Source organism: Saccoglossus kowalevskii, chromosome 6, assembly GCF_978046115.1.
Source record: "Saccoglossus kowalevskii chromosome 6, keSacKowa6.1, whole genome shotgun sequence".
NCBI lineage: Eukaryota > Metazoa > Hemichordata > Enteropneusta > Harrimaniidae > Saccoglossus > Saccoglossus kowalevskii.
In genome coordinates this window covers 21,765,188-21,787,470 of record NC_140646.1, presented here as the reverse complement: position 1 = coordinate 21,787,470, position 22,283 = coordinate 21,765,188, and the positions used below count along the sequence as shown (strand labels likewise).

Here is a 22,283-nt window from a genome sequence, read left to right as displayed (position 1 = left end):
TTGTTTAATTGTTTTTAATGGGTTCACTAGATAGTGACTGACCCCATTACATTTGACGTGAAGTAGACAAATCCTACAAAATATTATGACAGGTAAGTGAATTAAATTTAAACTAGCTATAGTCAGCAGGTCTGTGATGCAATGGGTGTTATACTAGCATAGGATATAAACATTATTCAAATCAAACAAAACATAGTAATTGTGTTCAATTATTGCACCTTAAAACTAGGATGATTAGCATATGTGCAATTTTTGGACACATACATACACAATGAATGCAAACACTAATGTGTTTTCATCAATACCCCCCCCCCCTCCCTCAAATAACTAACTGTATGCCCATTATCTTATGAAACTGATAAGTTTATTCGATTATTTAACAAAAAGAAATAGAAAATTAATAAATATATCAGTTTCCAAAAATGCAGTTTTTAAAAGCAATGTATAGTGTACACACATTTTGGTGTATAGAATGTCATAAAAACATGCCGAACAGTGTCAGCTTGTTTGAATTGTGGTTTGCAGCACATCTTTGAAATTATTATAGATTGATTTTTGTTTTGTTTTTCAAAATCTGAATAATATGTTAATTGATCTCAGACCATGAAAATATTGCTGATCGAATGACACTGTTGTTTTGTTCAAATGATAATTACATGCTAAATTTTGCATAATGACAATTGCAAAATAGAATCTTGTACATTTTTTGTTGATTTCGTGCAAGTATCGCAGATTTTTACTCTATCATCTCTATACAAGATTTTATGTTCTGATTCAATAGTTAATCACTGCCAACCCCCCAAAACCTTGAACAAAAACATACATTGGGATAAATTACTGAACAGGAAAATGTGTTTTTATTACTTTTTTCCAAACAATGCATCAAAGTGTTCTTTTATTTCTCTAGTCATGGTCAAACCTTTTACGAAATACCAGACAGGAAATGCATGCAGGTTGCAATGCTATTCATCAACTACATTTTACTATGAATTATACATCAAACTCCACTGCTTTTATCACAAATTTTTTCCTACACCTTCAATTAATAAGATTTTAATCAAAAGTGGATAATAAGTACATAAATTTGTTCAAGGATATCATATTACGTTTAGGGTATGACTGACACAATTCATGTTCATACTGTGACTTGCTAATGAACAAGTCAGTATGATATATTCATTTCAATTTATAAGTACTTTAATTGTAATTACTGCAAATTTACTGCGTTTGGGAAAAATTGTTCAGATAAAATGGAACTGACAGTCATCACAGTATAATATTATATTAATGCTAAGTGTTCTCTCTAGCATTATGACCCAGTTGAGTATAGCAGCTCATTTACATATGAATGACAACTAATTCAAGAAAAGACATAACAATAAGACAAGTTGGTGAATACTCACTCATACAGAATATTTGAAATCAGAAATAACAATAACTTTTTACTTTAGTATTATATGTATTGTACTTTATCACTAACATTTTATTGTTGTCAACCAATGGAAACTATTTCTAAGGATGCAATAAATTTATTATTATATATATATATTAATTAGCATAAACATGTGTAAGTGTTTCCCAAATCTCATAACATACAAACTCAATCAGTGAATGAATATTGTCCATTGTCTGTTTTTTTTTTATATTCTAGCATGAAGTACCATCATGATTAAAATTATACAAGAGAACACTGCAAGGCTGTAGTATTATAAAGAATATTGGCAGGGAAATGATTTCAAGCCATGGACCATCATTGCATAGCAAACTGGAGTGAGCTTGCCAACCAAAGTTTTGTTTTGTGAGCATCAACTCACACACAGAAGGCAGCAGCATTCTTTTGTTAGGCTAGTATATATGTATTTTACGTCTTTTTTAACAGCCTAGCTTGTGAATATAGACTTTGACCTTCCTGATATAAAGCAATAAGCACACATACGATTATATTTCACACTGTAGTGGCAATTATTTGCTAAATAGACTCTTGCATAAGTGAGCGAGAGCTTTAAGTGTGAACATGCCAGCATATTCGTGAGAGCATTTAATGGAATAGATCAAGTTTCATCATAGTATTTACTCAAGACAATATGCTTTCTATTTGTTGCTGCATCATGAACACGCCCACAGAGAAATGCACTTGCAAATGCATCAATTAAGCTTTCAGACTTGTCACTCAGTGTATACTCCTAGATATAACTTTAATTTTATATTTTTGACAAGCTATGATCTGTCTAGCCAACAGTAAAATATTTATAATAATAATAACTTTATTACACTACTAAAAAACCTTCAGAGGGTTTTTGTATGGTAAGGAACATAAATACATACAATACATAAGAGATAAAAATAAAATGTTAGTAAAATAAAATAAAAAAATAAATTAATTACTTTCTGTGGTTTTAAAAATTGTGCTCTTTAAGTATTTTGCTAAAGCTATATTATTCTCCATAATCTTTTTAAATATGGAATTCACATCCATTGTGTAAATATTTATTGAACACTCATCAAACAGTTTTTTTCTTTGTTCTATATAGCCAGTACAAAATAGCAGGAAATGTTTTTCATCTCCTAATGCTTTAGTGTTACATTTATTACAGTGTCTATTTTCTAATTCTATTTTGGGCTTTGATTTTAACATATAATGTTATATGCATGCAACAAACAGACATGATGTTAGAAATTTTTCACTTACCAAAATCATGATTTCCATAGACGGCCGCATGGACCTTCAATGCATTCATAACAGGTATCATCTGTCTCCCCCTTGTTACATTACTCACTGAATAATAATTTAAAAAGTCAACAATATTAATTTCTTTTAAGTTGAGAAACAAAATAATCAGTACATTAATATTCCATTTCAAAACTACTTGATGTAATTTGATAAATGTACATAATATTGGATAAAATGGTGTCGGCATAATTTCATACTGTAAGCACACACAAAAATTATGATTCAAGGCTTGAATTTCAGTATTCTGATTGCACCACATTTTAAAAACAAAACTGCTAAAGTTTTCTTTTAACTGAAAATGTGTAACAGCTAAATCATCGGCATACAATCATCTATATGGACTGTATATCGTTTTTTTAGCGAAAGGATTCACGTTTGGGAGGGTGTGTTAACCATAAGAACGTTGGTTGCGAAATTTGTATCCAGTCTATAAAGTTAAATGTATCAAATATTGGCTTTATTAGAAAAATGTATATTAGAAATAAATATTTGTTTGGTTAGATTTTTGTCCTATACAATACATATCAGTTAAACTAACCAAAAGCTAGTCAGTATAGTTAATGTGATCAAGTTTTACAAAGGTCACTCCCATAACTTGATGTATGAGAAATTATTGCACGACTCATTCATCAGGTTTTTCATTGTGTTACATGGCCAGGCAATACAAGGCATCTGATAACGGTAAAATATAGGAAATGCTATTCAAAAAATTTGTATGTACTGGTATCCTGAATCAGTAAAATGTTACTTATTTTGAGCACAGTTTCTGATACAGGGACTGTGTTTTGACCATCAACACACCTCGGTCATTCACAGCGCATGAGTTAATACAGTACACTACTTTTACAAACTTTGTGTCAGATTCAAGTAACATACACATTACAGCTTGTTTTTCAAATGGTGACATGTTTTTAAACAATAAACATTTCCTCTGAATAATTGGCAATTCACTAAATTGACATAATCATGTCTAAAGGTCACAGATGAAGTGTTAGCAGAAGCCCAAATTTTGTATTTCACAGTTTCCTTAAAACCAAATATAAATTGTCCTTCATTGTATCATTGTTTGTTCTTTCGCATTTTCTTTGCTGTTACTGTTTTATTTTGTATAAACATTTTTATCTATCTATACATATACTCATGAACAAAACTACTATCCATACTATTATAGTATACCTGTATCTTCCATAGTTTTCATCACTGATTCACCTTTATTTTCTATCACTAATCTCTTATGTGACTTGAAGTAAGCGAGATACCATGAAGTTCTACATCATGCATCAGCAGTAACCTTAATTATTACACTTGTATTACAAGAAAACTGATATTAAAATAAGTTGCCTAGTGATTGCCTACAATAATTTGTCAGTGTTTTTTAAATGGCAATTGATGATGGTTGCCTGCCATCTGTATAACGATTTGACGTAAGCCGTCTCCATGGAGTAGACTCACTGGCACTACTTTTAATAACGCATTGCATGAATCCGGAAAGGAGTGACATTTACTATAGTTGTGCAAATACATGGTTACATTGCAATGATGTCACATGCATATATCATCTTAAATGTTTATTTGATTGTAGGTAAATTACATTATTTTTATCATACAGGTTTTCATTTCATGTAATTATATTTCACCCATGAAATAAAATTGTTTTATAAATATTTGATCTTTTAATACATCAATTGTTGCCACCATTTTCTCTTGAGATGATTTCAATGTATCACACTCATGGAGTATAAGTCCTGCAAATATTATCACATAGTATGTTGTTGCAACTTTGTTCATCAACATTGTTCATTGTTGGGTGATGTGGGGCAAATAAGTTTCTCAAGGATAAACAATATATGAAGTAGCCTATGAGACTGAGATTTTTTTCAGTTTAGAAGTCCAGCCAAAAAGGGTGGAATATCAGAGTCGAAGAGTTTGCATTGTTTTGATTTTTTTGCTAAGAACAGGATTCATGTCAACAAACATACAGAAATGTTTGGGATGGGGATACCTGCCAGACTAAGGAGTACTAAATTTAATTTATATATTACATATTTAGCATCAATACAATTATTTAAGAAAGCATTAGTTTTCTAAAGGCCAAAAGTGTTGTACTGTATGTTGAATGAGTAGCAATTGCAATATATGTATATGTTTTGCAAAGTAGACAATTCTCTGAAGTAATATAAATCATTACTTTAAAAGCGACAGAGGCTAGTCAATTGTTTGTATAAGATTTCTAAAAAACTATAATGTGTTTGTTTAGGATAAAATATCACAATCTATTAACATAGAAATGTTCCAGACACAGTCGTCATTTAGATTTTATTGTATATCCAGAGATCGAAATGGGGGATATCCTCATGTTCCCAGCAGGTAGATTTTTGTCGGCACAGGTGGTTGTAGAGATTGCCTGTCTCTTTAGATCAGTGAATAATGATGTGGTCACCACACACTTGTCAAGTAGAAAAGAAAGTAGCAGGTGAACAAATTTGTGGTGGTGATTTCCAGTTTTAATGTTGATAAACCCAGTTTTAAAAAATCATTTGAAATAAAGTGCATTTTGATTGTGACAGGTACTACAGTGATCTCTTGTGTAAATTATAATTAATGCAAACTTTATTTTCATTTCAACCTCAATAATATTTTTCATTTTTTCCCATTTTTTTTACTTTCCCACTTTTATCCTTTATCTACTCTTTTTAATTTTTCCATTAATTTTAACATTTCCATATAGGCCATTGCACTGTCACTTATTTATTTTTATTTTGCCAATCAGTATGCAAAGTTTGATAACAAATGTTACTTACTAAGCCCTGTGATCTGAGGTGACAATGTTGCCCACAAGTTATAACATTGACATGTACTGTAAATTATATAAGTGTATGCGCTACTACTAGAGCAAATACTGTGCCGTATTTGTTCTATTAGAAACACAACTTCAATAGAAGCACTCATAAACCTTAAATTGCATTCATTCTGTACTGTAAAGTTAAAATATGACTTATTTTAGTCATAGATACATCTCTGATTAAGAATGTTAGCGCATATGCTTCTAATAGAGCATATTTAATATCGGTGAACAATGCTATTATTTTACCTTCGGGTACAGACAACCGATCTTGCCAACCGGTTTCTGTGCATATGTGTAAATGTAAATAAAGTGTGACAATCTATATAGTATAGTTGTAGCAATAATTTTACCAGTTTTTATCATACATATGTTTTGGTTCATTATAGAATAGCTGAAATCTGTGGAAGTTTGCCCCACACTACCAGTATGGAATTAAATTCACAAACCAATCAACCCTCTCCACCCAACTCCGAATTGATTGTGATGTGATAAATCATTACCAGTCAGCTGTACTACATGATCCATTTCTTAAATCGTTATTTTCTAATCACAGCCACTTACTTATCGATGGATTAAGACAATCTCCACTGAACAACAACAGGGGGTTGACATGCTGAAGTTCCTTTATAACAGTTGCAAATCGCGCCACTCCGCCGACAGGATCAATATCTCTTGCTTCAATATTATAGACATCATTGAAATGCAGTATTGTGATCACTTCTGTGGAGAATGTAGTGTACATAGCTTTGATCTCAGCTGACAGTTTTCTCCTGGAGGAAGTCTTCCTATCTAAGGTGGAATAGAATTCATAGCCTATGGAATAAACACATTAGACAGATCATATCTCTGCTATAAATTTGTAAAGAATGATTATAGCGGTGTTCTTGTCATGCAGATTTTAAACAAGTGTGCATGTAGAATATTATTCTCCTGATATTTTATTCAAACTACAGTGATTTTCAAATTTTAAACATTCGTCAGTTACTATTTGAATGAGTACTTAGCAATCCCCAATATTGATTTATTCAATGGATTTCTATAAATTTACCATTAAAATGAGACATGCTCTGTTTACTTAATCAATTTTCATTTTCTTTTAATTCAATTTTTTTTTTTTAAATTTGTTAGTTGTGTGTTTTTTTTTTTTTTTTGCTTTGTTTGTTTATTCTTATAATATGCTTAGGAGCCTATGGAATTCCAAATAAATAAATTATTTAATTATAAATACTAAATAATTCAAAAGTTTTTACAGAAGGATGGTACTGAATAAATTCACAAAATTATAAATTCCTAAATCTACAATGGTAAACAAACTGTACCACAATTGCATAATCAGTTCAAGGAAAACTTGTTACTATGGAAACAAGGAATTTTGCTCTGAACCATTTGGTGAAAAACACTGGGTAAAACCAGTCTAAACATAACAGATTACAGTCAGTCAAGTAATTTTGCTTTTATCTTTCTACTAGATGGACCACCTGATCTATGTTAAAAGTCAAAATTTTAATTTTTATTCAGCATTTCAAAAAAAACGGCATGAAACCACATTCAGATAATAACTATCACCCTTGTTCTTAACAAGGAGTAAAGAGTATCACACTTTGAGTATTTTAGTATTTTGCTTTTACTTTTTCTATAACCACGTTAATTTTAATTATTCTTATAACAATTTTAATAGTCCAAAACAAAATCATATATTTATTTATTTATTCACAATCTAATTAATGTATGAATTATGGCACTATTTTAAAATAAGGACACTTCAGTAAAGTTCTATAGCTAATGAATGGGTTCAGCTTTACACATCAATTAAAATTACTGTGTAGTCTGTCACCATATATATCTTTAATTTTAAGTAAACTGATTTCTAGGTGACTGTGCAATTTCTGTAGAAGCTAGAGTTACTAACTTTGCTTTAATAATGTTTCTATTTTTGATTTTTCCAATCAATTTAGATGATATAGTGAATTGATTAAAAAAACAAATGACGTACAATATGGATTTTCCAAAACTAGGCAATCTAGAACCTTTTTCAAAATCAAAATATTTCAGAGTTGTCTGAATTTTCGGTTCCCTATTTCAATGTAGTGAATATATTGGAAATATTTTAATCAACAGTGAAAATTGAAGTGGCTACATGGCTGGCAGCTTAATCAAAAAAAGGAAATTACAGTCTAGCTCAACAGAATTTGTTGAGAAAGAAAGAAACCTAGGTGGGGAATGAACACCATTGATCGTTTCTGAAAACCACAATTATATCGTATTTGCTCTATTAGTAGCACATGTGCTTATGTAAATTACAGAGGTGTTTCAATGGTCAAATTAAGTGATATTTTAACGATTCAGTATACAACAAATACAATTTTTGATTTATTTATAAGTGCTTCTATTGGCAATGTGCTTCTAAATAGGACAAATATGTTTATTTTTGAAACATCCCACGTTTAACAGATCAATGAATCACTAATTGGATTAGATTAGATTACGTCTAGTTTACTAATAAATGAAGAATTATCCCATTCACTGTTCATAATGAAATCTTGTGTTGGTTATGAAAGCGTGGCTACAAAATTGTATACCAATCACAAGAGCCAAAGCCTTTGAGAATAACGAACAGCCATTTAGCTTTCCCACACACATTGTCAATCCATTAAGGATTCAAGATAGAAAAGTACTCTCTCTCTGCAATCCAAGCTACACATCTATCTTAATTGCCAAATTTGAAGACAAATCAGTTGTGACACCTGTTGTAGCTGAATCAACAGTTACCATGACAACTTAACATCTCATAATGGAGATTATGTGTTTCCAATCTTTCTAGACCTCACACAGATGATCAATTTTCCAGATGATATGCCATGATTATTTACATACATATTCAACAATACAATCTTTCACTAGAAATTGATATTCACATACAATAAAACATCTTGCAAACCTGTCATTTCACTAATTCTAGGTCAACGAATGCAGTTAGAATTCACTTTATTCAATAAATTAACTAATCTAATAATGACTCATGACAAATGAGAAATAATGCCAACTATAAATACGTCACTAATTACAACTCTAAACACATATGATACTGTGAAACCATCTATATTCCCTGATATTTAATTTCTCTATTTTGATGTTTTAAATTCACTGGTTCTGAATTTTACCAAATTTGGTAGTGAAACAATGAGTTCCATTGTTATTTTAAATTTTCACATGGATTCATTTTAGTGGATGTTACCGGTACTCATCAATGAAAATAGTGAAATTGAAACTCATTGAATAATAATTAATGCATTTACAGTACCATGTTATTTGGTTTAATAGGGCCGCTATAGTAGTGAAGCTGGTATTTAAGTAACACATGTTAACTTGGAGTGTTTGAAAATCTATTTATGCACTTTATTTTAGGTTCTTTCAATCAATTACAGCAATTACTAAAAAGTATTGTTAAATATGTTTAAGAATTGCTAAGAGAGCCTGTTTGGTATTACCCCTGCAGCTATCAAATGTGTACGGCCAGTCTCAACACCAACTCTGCTCAACTTTCAATTCATGTCTATGAATTAATTCACGCATGAATAGACATTGTGTACAAAGTTTTCCAAACATCAAATGATTGTCATTTTGCTTTGAGTGGTTCTTTATTATCTCACATTAATACCGTTCATTCCACTCCAGTGAGTTTTTTTTTTTATTATTCTAAATCAGGGTAAAATGTCAAAAGTAGCACTTACTGTAAACCATTAGCTGTGATGTTTTTAATATTTTAACTTCAGCTTAATAACAGGTTGATGCCTGCCCTGCCCTACAGAAAACTAGCAAGTTAGTTGAAAATGATTGCAAAAAGTTAACAAAATTTGCATTTAAATACAGTCAAACCCATGTTTACTAGTGACCACCTCTATATAGAGACCACCTGCCTATAGTGACCATTTTGTAGTCGCTATGCACAGGTTTGAATTCATGAAATTATTTCACAAATAATTAAAATTGTGGTATAGGTTTTTGCGTACAGAAATTTAAAAAAAAAGTAAAGAGGAAATTAGTTACATAACACGATAACTACTTTCTACTTATTTCAAAAATTTAAATGTAAGTTTTTCAACCACCTTTTTCACCAAAACATTAATTTCCCAATTTACTTTCCTTAAAGAACATTATCCTAAATACACATGTACTGACAACATTTTAAATTCACACACCTGTCTAAACCAACCATGTGAATGTAAAATTATTTAACCAAAATCTTTGTCCCCAAAACTGTAAATCATAATCAAATAGTAAGCCACAGTCCCTCTGAGCAACAAACTATTTTGTGAATCAAAGGCATTTTCGATCAACAGAATGTTTTTATATTATATAAATTACCATAGGCAATGAAGATACACAAGTAAATCATTCATTTTTTCATCTCATATACACAGAAATACAGTATCTACTGTTCATAGTTTCAAAAAATTAAGAATCTTAAAATCAAACTGCATTCTGTTTTTTTTTTATTTTTACTGTAATCCAGAAAAGTAATTTCTCCACTTAATAAACTTTTCCGTCTAAAGCAACAACATTAATTGTGTTAGTTGAAGTAAATTGAGACACAATGAAGTCATAATAGAAAGCCTCCAGTTAGAAGCTTTCATTTCACCTAGCAACTCACATTAATAATTATTTGTATAAATGATTACAGCAAGTCATGGAAGCTAAATTTAAAACAATTGTAGGTTAGCCAAGGGCTAATACTGAGTTGAAATAAAAGAGCTACTGCTTTACTGTGTTAAATTTTAAACTCAAAACGAGGTAATCTTACTTTGCAATGTTTTCTTGCATTTTTTGACTGCTCGAAACAAAATTGGATTTTTAAAAAACAGTTTATAGCCTTATAACAAACATAATATGATGAAATCCTAAATAACCAAATACTAGTAAATCATGTATTCTGTCTAACAAGAACAACCATCAACTCGCAATCCCGGTGTGAGATTCTCGTTGAGTTGTTTTTCAATATCTCATTCTGTATGCGACAAATTATTTTGCCCTTGCACTTATCTAATCACATTTCTGTCAATGAGCGGTGACTGGAGATCTGTCTGACATGGTTTCCTCCACACGCAACATCAATTCACAACAGGTCATGACCTTGTGAGTTATTCAACAGTATTTCCCATTTCGTGGATTTTTCATTGTCGTTTATTTTCCGTTTTGACTTTTAAATTTCCTATTCCACATTCATGCACCTGCCATGAGATATACGGCACGAAGTATTTATAGCATATCGACGGGCCGCTGAGAAAACGTGTATACCTATAGCAGACGAAAATAAGCCAAATTGAATAACTACAATTAAACGTAGTTTTATTCAATAAATCAAAGTTAAATGATATATTATTCTTAGACATATTTATACTTGCAGAACATGAGCAATTTTAAAGTAAGAATTCGCAAAAAGGCCGCGACTTCACCCAGCTCTAGTCCCTAATGTCTTACTAGAGGCCCGCCAAACCAATCCTGCCACTGGCAGTGTCCGACCACATACACGCGTTGTTTCGACTGGTAGACTGTACATGTAGTTCGCCTTAATTCAAAGACCTGGTCAAGTTTAGACAACATTTTCTGCGGCTTGCACTCGTGTCAGTCAAAGTTCATACAATAACGACATGTAAAAACGTTATTTAAGGGGGTAATTTCATATCCTAAAAGATCTTACCATTTCCTCTGAATAACGCATCGACATGTTGTTGGCTCGCCGAACACCCCATAGTCGAATTGTCTTCACTGCAAATTATGGTCCAAAATTGTGATTTTCGGCATCATTTACAAATAGACTATAGCGAACGGCGGCGTATTTCAGCTCTTCTCACATTGGAAGCTACATATCGTCATCATGTGTGCCGAAAAAGTTTGGGCTCATCTGTTGCCCGATCCAGTACCAAATCAACTTTCCAAATAAAATTCTATGTTATTTCCACGACCCACATAATTCTATCATGACGTTCGTTGATGATGCATCTACATGGATGAGAAAATAGACACCAGTCAGCTATAAACTATAGGACGGAGCAAAGGTGTAGATTTGACGTCTCTAGCCGCGCTTTTGTTTTGGGAGCACTTCTGACGCATGCGCAACCGAATCGTAGAAAGCGCATCGATTACCGGAAGAGTTGCCAGGGAAACCAGCAAAGCTAAAACTAAAAGATGAACGAATGGTATTTGACATTTCAAATTAATATTCGATGCCTGGAATGGATAATGAAACAATTCCAACAATTCCATTTGTTAGTTACTCTAAGAATGGGAAATACACATTGTATTAGTACTATTACACTAGTCAATATTTTCGTAAAAGGCAAACTGATTTCCCACCGACCTTCATCAGCACGTTCATTTCCGAAGGACGGTGAATTTTCGAGGTAGCTTCAGTTACAACGCATTCAGTTGTTTTCGTGTACATAGTGTTCATATTTTTGCTGGTTTGATTCCTCGTTACATGATTGTTCCACCCATATTGGACCGGTCCGTGCGCATTTCTATCTCCTGGGCCAGTGTACAAGCCTGAAGTGACTGTCACCCACCCACATCAGACAAGTAAAAGAAGTTGTCTGAGGTTCACTCGATCCTTCCATCGAGTACCCTTGTATAGTTTACTGTCTGGAGAATGCAAACTTGTACAGAACTATTTCCATATGAATTCATGATGAAAACATCATTTCATGAAAAACAGAAATATTAATCATTTCTGCTTAGCACATGAACAGAAAGAAGGCGCTTCAAAAGACTAATCTCGCGTATACACTCACTACACTGGTTTTCAGTCACTTTAAATATCATAATTCGAATTATTTTGCTGTTCAATAACATTCAGATATGTAATCCAGTTTCATAAGCAATGACGCTGTGACGTTAAAATATTTATGATTCTAAAATATTACTCATTCTCAATTATGCCAGAGAATTTTGGAGATATATTCAAAGGCCGGACTTTGAATGAAATATTACAAACTAATATGGAACGACACAAGTGTGCTATTAATGCTGCAGCGATGGGTGAGTTAAGGCGTCCTTTTAAGATTACTACGTTTGCCCCAAATGATATCTTATTGGCTGAAACTATAACGTTCAAACCAAAGCCGCTATATTTATCATGCCGAGGGTTATTAAAGTGAGCTTGCAGTGCGTAATAGGGTTTGCTGGACTGAAATACACGTGTAGTGTATCTACTAAAGGGCAACATATAATGATTTGAACGTGTTTTATTTCAACTTCAGATGCGGCGGCACGAGATTTTGCACGGGGGGGGGGGGGGCGAGAACTGCTAACCAACCTTGCGCAAAAGGCGCGACCTCCTGAATATAGACCCCTGAAACGCCATTTCCTGCATTTTGAGGGGTAAATTTGTGTAGCGCATACAACAGTTGTATCATTTCGTCTATATCTAATTGTGTGTTTAATTGTTTTAATAATGAAACCATTTTTATTTGTGTGTAGAATTCTACTTTAAATTGAAGAATCTGAAATTCAACATGTTTTATCACCGCTAATCGCTGATTTTCCTACAATTCAGATATTTGGGAAAATAACACAAACGTTTAAATTAAAACACGTTGTTTCTGAATTTAATGTAAATGTACATTATTGGAATAATTGTCCATGTACCTGGACAGGTGGAGCTACGCTCACGTGATACAGGGCGCCCACGAAAGGTACATTCAATTACATTAAATTCAATTGGAGTTTGATTCAACTATATTTAATTGCAATCCTATATAGAAATGCAATTCACCCAGTTAAAATAATTTAAATTCGTGTATTGACATCAAAATACAGCATATCAACCTAAGCCCTAATCCAAATGCCAAGACATGGGTGACACATTTAAAATTCATCAGATCATCCGAAACTGACACCCGGGCAGGTACAGTGTACCATCTCGACCAAAAATCAAATAATATGCTTTCTGCATGTCACATGTACGCGAGGTCAATGAAATGATTTAATAGATGACATACCTGTCAAGTGGCGGTGTCGACAATCCGTTTCATTGAATTGCGGCAACCTGTAACCATGTAGAATAAACTTATAATGTAATCAGTATTCAGACGAAAAACAAATAGATTTAACAAATTTATTCATCTTTTTCTTGAAATGTTGTTGTTTGATATGTGATTTCGCGATTTATGCCAGTGTTACTAATTTTATTAATTGCATGTATTTAAAATAAAATGCTATTTATCCTACGTCATATTTCATTTATCATTATATTTACGACTGCTCCTGTAATATGTAATAAATGATAATTGTCATTGACACAGACACAATTTGCCGCCCATGACTCAAATCTGATTTGTATTCGCAATCTGTCACATTATGCATCTATTTAGTGAAGATATTACGTCCATCAACTTTTTCAAGCTGTTTATTCAGGGGCGATCGAACGTAGCCTTTCCTCAGGCTCTCTAAGCATCATGATGCATGGCCCAGTAGTCACACGTATGCAAGTAGACTGGCAAAGTCGGGACTTCTTGTCTGTTTTACAAAAAGAAATAATTAATTGTTGTTTTAGTCCTTTTAGCGTTAGCGCAAAAACTAAGCTGACCGCTAAAGAAAGCGATTTCTTTCGCAGTCACGTTAGTTTTTGCGATCACGTTAAAAAGGCTAAAATTAATTATATTTTATTGTAAAACAAAAAAGAAGTCCCGACTTTGCCAGTTTGGTATGCAAGCTACGCTATACACTAACTGTGAAACACTAAAAAATAGCTACGTGACATGCATTTAGCGAATTTGACTCAATGCACGAATTAGTGAATTCTAATTAAATGCCAATAACTTTTTTGTGAGATTAAACTTTCTTTTGAATTAGATATATCTGAATTTAGCAATATAAAAAAACAGGTTTGACAGTTTTCTCTATTTACCGGTGTCCAATTTATTTAAAATAAATTCGCAGTTTTTTCTGCTATCGCCCCTCGCAGAGTTTCTAATGGTTCAAAGTTTCGTTGTGTATGGCATGACAAAAACGTCCAAGCCAAAATGGAACCTGTCTAATCCAAACATGTTAATTTCTAATACCGAAAATAGCTCCCTCTAGTGTCATCCTAACAATTTAAAAAGTAGTAATTTCCTGCACGAAGATAACAGTTTAGTGACACAACGCCAACAACGAATTATTCTAAATCCAGTGAGTGTTGACTGATTTTGACAAAAACTGAAGGGCAAAAAAAAAAATAATAATTGTCCACTTGCATGTTTCGTATTTGTTCATTTCTCATCCTACTACACTTTAAAAAATCAAGATGGTCGTCTTTGGCATTCAAAGAGTTGATCAGTAACAAGCACATGCAAGTCAATAAAACAACGACACCAATTCATACCTGGCAATGCATCATGGGATTGTCATGCAAAGTAATATACATCTACCTAACTTATACATTTCACCATTTTTTTTATTTATGTTGTATTAGTTTTATAAAGCTATTTACAGAAAATTCATTTAAAAACAAAAAAATATCACAGCAACATTCATGGCAGTTACCCCCAGGTGATTATGAATTCGAAAATAGAACGAGTCCCTAAAACAAGTATACTGCCATCTATGGTATATACAAAGACACAGTGCATTATGGGAGGACAGGCGACAGGCGACACATTACATACACCAATTATGTCAACTCTCGTACAATTTATTGAAAGTTGATTTATACAACTTCTATAATAACAATGCAACACTTTTCGTTTATACACGTTTTTAAAGAAAATCTTTCATACTGGTAAATTTTAAAATAAAAATCCCCTAAAGTCCATTTTATTTAAAAAAAAAAAAAATGATGAATAAAAGTGAACACACTTGAATTCAAAATTTCTAACAGACTGGCACCATATTATTAGGGTACTGTAAATACATTAATGCTCGAAATCAGATAAATTAAAATCATGTGAATATGATCAAAATAGCGAGTTTAAACCTCAGTGATAATGAATGCTTTTACAGTACACATGGCATAATACAGGCACTTGGCATAACTGATTGAATGATTAAAAGCCCAAACATACAGTATATACATCACATGGAATTACATTGTAAAAAGAGATAAAAGTAATACCTCTCATATCTTGCATTTTTGACAAGATGTGTAAATATGGCAGTCAATAAATAACACGCACAATCAGACTCACGGATAGTAATGTTTTGATTGACGATAGATATCCGTCTTCTGTGTAGTTTTTTTTTTTTTTTAAGTATTAATGTCTTTCATGCAATCAAACATCTGTAGTTGACAACTCTTGTATATATTTGAACCAATCATCAGATCCTGAGTTTAACAACGTAAACCTGTCTAAACTGCCTGAATATTCAACATGTATTTGTGTTGACATCTGTTTTTACAGTGGTGTAAGTGTTGTGTAATGTAATGTAATAACAAGGCCAGGCCAGGCCAGTGCATATACACCCCCGTCCCCCCCCATACCTTCCAAGTGGGTTTAACAACACTTTAAATAAATGCAACATGTTTACACCTGTTTTTTTTTGTTTTACATCAACTTGAAGGACACAAAAAAACAGAACATTCTATGTGCTTGTCATTTGACGATGGTTTAGTTTTTTTTTTTTCATACTTGCATACAAGTCACTTTGAATATATTTATTATGGTAACTGTATTTAATTAAACAGATGGGAATGAATTCTACATAAAAGTACAAGATATGACAGAAAAAGCTTCTTTATAAAAATATAAGACACCATGTCGGAAAAGATTTCTATATATAAAAAATACAAGACATCAAGTCAGGGAAAGGCTTCCATATAAAATGTATTGAGTGATTCCTGTATTGACAATTCAGTTTGTCAACAGTTTGAAAGTAAATGGTTTTGATTGATTGAATGAAGATACCTACAGGGTCTCCCTTATACAAACAATTACTTTGTGGAATTTTTTTCAGCTGATTCAGCTCCTGCAAGAATTTTTTTTTTCCAATCATCGAAGTCATTTTTCTTTACTTTCTTTCGTGGAGATCTACTTTCAAACAACTGAGGCTGTCCCGACTCTGAATCATCCTCTGTTGGTGAAAGAAAAATGATCAAATAATCAGAATTTGGCTAAAAAGTGACATTTTGTTTGTTATCGTGTATTTACTCAGCAAGGCAATGTCGTGAATAATTTAATCTAAATATGTCAACATTCTTAAATTAATCCATGTTAAATTTTAGAATAGCTAGATACAACAAACAGACCTCGCATACATATTAACATATTAACATATTCCCGGAATCATTCATGATTTAGTTTCTTTTCTAATTTGTAGTTAAGTGCTTCATTGTAACAAACTTTACCTTCATATGATTTATCCAAGTCTTGTATCCAGTTACTACTTCTCTTCCCACTCAATGCAGTTTTTCCTTCTGGAATAAATTAAAACAAATTTATTTGTAATATTTATTTTAATTGCTATCAATTATGCTAATGATGCTCTTCAAACCAGAAAAATAACCAACTCATCACCTTTAGTGAGGAGGTCTTGTATTATCGGTAATTGTAAAAAATAAAATTGTAAAAAAAAAAAAAAAAAAAAAAATATTCGATGGACTAAATTTGCTTGGATATATATCCATCCCACTTTTCAATCATTTTTATGTTACGTCAAATATTTCATTGTTAGTTCAAATTTCACTTTTGAATTGTGTTCTGACACATGTGGATTTACGATGATTCATCGCCAGGTTAATTTGGAACAAGGAAAAATCCAGCTAACATCACATCAAATTTCGGGAAGACTTCAACTAAGTTTATGAACTTGAAAACACAACAGTAACTTTTACCTCTTAGTTTGAGTGCATGTCTTTCCAATGCCCCACACAGCTTGTCAAATGTAGATCTCTTAACTCCTGCAATACTTAACACTTTGGTTTTGTCAACTCGGATTTTTAAACATCTGGAAAGGAACAAACAAATTCATGTATTGTGTTAAGCTGGGTTATACAAGTAGTTGTAAACCACCTGAAAATGTTAACTAGAACCACAGTTGCCTCGCACACATGGCCTGGAATGGAATCACCACCCAATTCAGGCTTGCATTGTAGAAACATTGCAGTCATCACGTTTTAAAATTATTATGGGAATACAAATTATATGACCATGTATTTATGAAGGTCAGTCATAGTCATTACTGAGAAATTTGAATATTGGCTGAGATAGCTCCGCTGTTAGCAATGCACATTCCAGCTAAAGAACTGAAGATATCATTAGAAACTGTATAGTAGTAGTATATGTATAGTATCAAAGCAATCAGACTTGCTGTTTTCACCAAGAAATCAAAAATACCACTTTTTACCAAAAATATTCATAAAAATTATCTGAGAGAGGTCCACATGTAGTACTTCTATATAATATCAAAGCAATCAGACTTGCAATTTTCAACAAGAAGTCGAAAATACCACTTTTTACCAAAAATATTCATAAAAATTATCTGAGAGGTCCACATGTAGTACCTCTATATAATATCAAAGCAATCAGACTTGCAATTTTCAACAAGAAGTCGAAAATACCACTTTTTACCAAAAATATTCATAAAAATTATCTGAGAGGTCCACATGTAGTAACCTCTATATAATATCAAAGCAATCAGACTTGCAATTTTCAACAAGAAGTCAAAAATATAAGTCAACAGTAAAGCTAATAATAACCAAAAATTACCGGCTCTCAAATGTATTACTGCAAAAACATCAAATTTGGGGTAATCAATGAATAACATCAGTCTAAAACTTGCAATCAACTTCAGTCTAAGAATACTATGCATACACTACAATGGAAACGCGCTCTGTTGATGTTTGGTCATAGATTAGGTAGTACCGGTATTAGTATTTCATCGATAATCATAACAATTGTCAACATTTCAAACAAAATTTGGTTTTTAATGTGCCAGGCAAAACCCTTGTAACTACGGTAAGTAGAAATCACCAATCGAAAAGCAAACATCATACCAAGCTTAAATTCAGTGTGGTACAAATACCACGCAAATACATAATAATACTGATATCCAGCAGTTCCTAAATATGTTTACCATCCTCAAGAGATAAACCACAGCCACTTATAATAGCTATGACAAGTTGACAAAAGTAATGTCGTCCTGTATAGTTTTGATTTATAATTAACATCATTACAATATTCTAAGGAGAATGTATTAATTATGATTCGATTGCAGTTCTATTCTATATTAAACTTCTATATTTTATCTTTCTTACTAGTTTTGGAGGAATATCAGTAAAACAAAAATTAAGTGTTTATATTGTCTGGGTGTGGTGGATTTGCATGATAAACAATCAGGACCTGCTCTGTTTTGGTTGGGGCCGCAGCTTTGGAACTTCATTGGTCCATCTAATCTGCAGCTTATTTAGATTAATTTCCATCACTGTTTGTACACCTCAAATACCATCAGGCGAGTTGTTGCCAAGAAGAGCGTTGGAAATACAATTTTTTTGAAAGATGACAAAAATATTTGCTGAAAATAGAAAATTAATATTATTTCACGTTCGTAGCCTGGACTTGCAGTATTAAATCAGACATTAAAAAAACAAGCAGCCTGTCGGCTGAGATAGCTCCGTTGTTAGCAATGCACATGGCAATTAAAGAACAGAAGATATCATTAGAAAATGAACAAATCTGAGAGAGGTCCACATGTAGTACCTATATGTACAATATATCAAAGCAATTGGACTTGAGGTTTTTAACAAGTCGAAAATATCACTTTTTACCAAAAATGACGACGACGGAGACGGACGACGGACAATCACTCATATGATAAGCTCCGCTCGACAAAGTCGACAGCGGAGCTAACAAGTGCTAAAATTACCTGCATGCCACGTAAACAGCTGCTGATGGATACATTGGTTTCCTGAAATCTATTGCGTCTTGTTGATTTGGTGATTCACTGCAACTGACGTCCGTCTCATACCTGGTGACAAATGGGTAGACGAATTCAAAGTAAAAAGGTTGTATTTCTTGATATTATGCATGTCACATGCAAATTATTCACCAGAAAGTCTATGTACAGGTTACCTTACCTCTGTTGTATTTTCTGTGCTAATGATGTTGCTTGTACACAACCGAACTGTACTGCCACGTCCCGAGCTGTCAGTCTCGGCTGGAGATCTAGAGCGTTCTCTAGTGTCTGGAAAATGCTACTGTACATCTTTTTGTTGACACCAGCCAATCGGATTGCAGTGTTCTGAACAAAAAATAGTTGCATAAAACCATCTTGTAGTATAAAATATGACAAATTTAATCACTAGAGTAGTCACAATGTCACCATTCTATTGTTAATAAATAATTGGCTACCAATAAAATAGATTACGGTTGCCGAACAACTTAAAAACCAAAAAAAAATCATAAATATTATGATTTTTGAGCCATTTACCACTGCTTCCAATAATAAAATTATCTCATTTTTAAAATACTTTAAAAAGATGGAATTTTTTTTCCCCAGACAGTTTTCTGAAAAATATATATTCTATTGCGTAAAATTACTAAGATGTAACACGATTCTGAAACAAACATCAATAAATTTTACAATTACTGTGTTTGCAAACACTTCTATAACTTACAGGGGTATTTCTATGGTTGAAAATAAGTACCGCAACTTTAATGATTCATTCAGTCTACAGTAAATGAAATTTAAGTGCGCTTCTATATATTAGAGATATGCTTTTAATAGAGTAGTAAGGTAAATACAAACACTGAGTGTATTAATTAAAGAGAGGGAGTTGTCACCTGCGCATGCGTCAGATGGCCATAGCGTGTCATTGTTCACAAACAAGCGTCTACCCATGAGCCTTTGCATTTTTAGCGCGTGTAGTTATCCCCGCTTGGCACTCAATTCCTGCGTTTGTGCAGGTCGCTTTAACTACCTTGCTGACTGGCTGCTCCATGGAAGATGACGCCAAATCAAGACACATTACTGCTTTACATGACCCTGTCATATTGAGCGTTGAGAAACTACTTGAACTAAGACGAACTTCACTTAGACGAATCAATTCTGAAGCTTTCCTGGGAAAAAACAACAAAAAACAGAGGTTATTATAATATTTTTATATATTATTATATATATTAATATTTATGCAAATATGAGTTATTACAAAAGATTAAAAACACTGTGAATGTTGAATTACAGCCATCAATCCATAGAATCAGAAGATTCATACTCGTGCATCATATGCTGAAACTTTGGGAAGTTATATGTACAAGGAAAATGGGTATATAAAATAAATCTTAGTTCTAGGTTTTTTATGATATACATGTAGTTGGTTTAATGGTATAGTGGTAGTCAAAAGAAGGAAATAGAAACACAAACAAAATATTAATATTTAAGCTGAAAATACAGGTGCAAATATCGATAGTTCCATACTGATATAAATGTCTGCGTGAATGATGAGGTCATTGACCTGTATAGTTTCTATAAAGGCAGGAGCAACATGAATGAACTAATTCAATTATCAATCTTTGTAAAGACTGATAATGCTGCATCAGTCACTGGTTTATAATATTGCTATTAGATGGGAAAACCCAGTATGCCCCCCCCCAATTGTTAATATTTTTAATGGTTGTGTTAAGAAACATGCGCCAGAATTTTAGAAAAAAAATGAAAGAAAAATTGTACATCACAATTATGCTGATGAGAGCAAAAGAAGGAAGAAAAAATTATAGATGCAATACAAATGAGAACATTTAAAGGGCGGTAGTCGTCATGCCACGCATGCGCGAGATATATGGGTCTTGTATAAACAAAGATGACGACTTTGGTTGCTGCCCAGATCAACGAGTACAAACTTAGATGTTACTAAGCTTTAATTAGGCATTTTTAGGTGATTCGAAAGTATCGAATGAGTCACCGGCGGTAATCAATGCAAATCGCGTTCAGATCAAACCTCATACTTACGATTTCCTTTAGAAGAACGCATTGGATTGTGGGAAAATCAATGTTTATCAACACAAATGTCGCACATGCGCAGCGCGACGACCACCGCCCTTTAATTTTCAATACTCTTGTTTGATACTGTATGTTGATGAAAACTTCTGTTTATGATCTATTTATCAACTCTAAATATTGTTCTTGCAGTACACAACTAAGAGTTTGTTCAATGAAACGGTGTAATACACATGTGTACTGATAGTTTTTGGTACGTACAACAACAAACATGCGCATGCATTTTAGTGTTTCTCATTTTTCATTTACTGTTGCAAAATCAACATTGTTTAGATTACGATAAATTATAATCCAATGGAGTCTTCAACATGCAATATCAAAACAAAAATATTAAAAAAACTAGGTTTTCGTCACGGTCCATATTGATTACATTTAGTACGCCCATGATTTCATTAAAATTCGGCATAATAAACATCCGTTGACCCCTTTACGACTAAATGTGATCATAATCATAATCTAATGATCCAATCAAACAGTCTCATAATTATGTGGCCCGTTTCGTCTTCCAGTTAGCAGTACGGCGGTCAATTTTAATATTTACTGTAGGTGAGGAAAGGCAGAAAAAAACCTACCTAATTATCATGGCTGAATGTATTCCAAGCTTCGGTGCCAAAGTTTTCACAATCTGATCTTCCATCTTGACACTTTCAGGGTAAATTCACTGACCAGCTTTTTAACTTGTAATCGATCAGCTGATTGTGAACTTTTCGCGCCAGAATGACATCAGATGCTTCAACCAAT

The 22,283-nt window shown here is 32.7% G+C and overlaps 2 protein-coding genes across 2 annotated transcripts in view; both read right to left on the bottom strand.

Annotated features, from left to right (window-relative positions):
* Positions 1-11,326, bottom strand: part of LOC144344643 (uncharacterized) — a 45,973-nt gene extending 34,647 nt beyond the window's left edge. The window contains exons 1-3 of the mRNA XM_085500627.1: positions 11,275-11,326; positions 6,138-6,389; positions 2,690-2,776 (exon numbers count right to left, since the gene is read on the bottom strand). Of these exons, the coding sequence (XP_085356753.1) occupies positions 2,690-2,776; positions 6,138-6,389; positions 11,275-11,326 (391 nt within the window). The remainder of the gene's footprint in view (positions 1-2,689; positions 2,777-6,137; positions 6,390-11,274) is intronic.
* Positions 11,327-16,191: 4,865 nt separating this feature from the next.
* Positions 16,192-22,263, bottom strand: LOC100367939 (origin recognition complex subunit 6-like). Its single transcript, XM_002740102.4, has 7 exons — positions 22,115-22,263; positions 20,467-20,605; positions 19,624-19,787; positions 19,413-19,514; positions 17,383-17,495; positions 16,897-16,965; positions 16,192-16,622 (listed from the first exon to the last, which is right to left on the bottom strand). The coding sequence occupies exons 1-7, from the start codon at positions 22,177-22,179 to the stop codon at positions 16,483-16,485; spliced, it is 792 nt and encodes a 263-aa protein (XP_002740148.3). The 5' UTR covers positions 22,180-22,263; the 3' UTR covers positions 16,192-16,482.
* Positions 22,264-22,283: the final 20 nt, after the last annotated feature.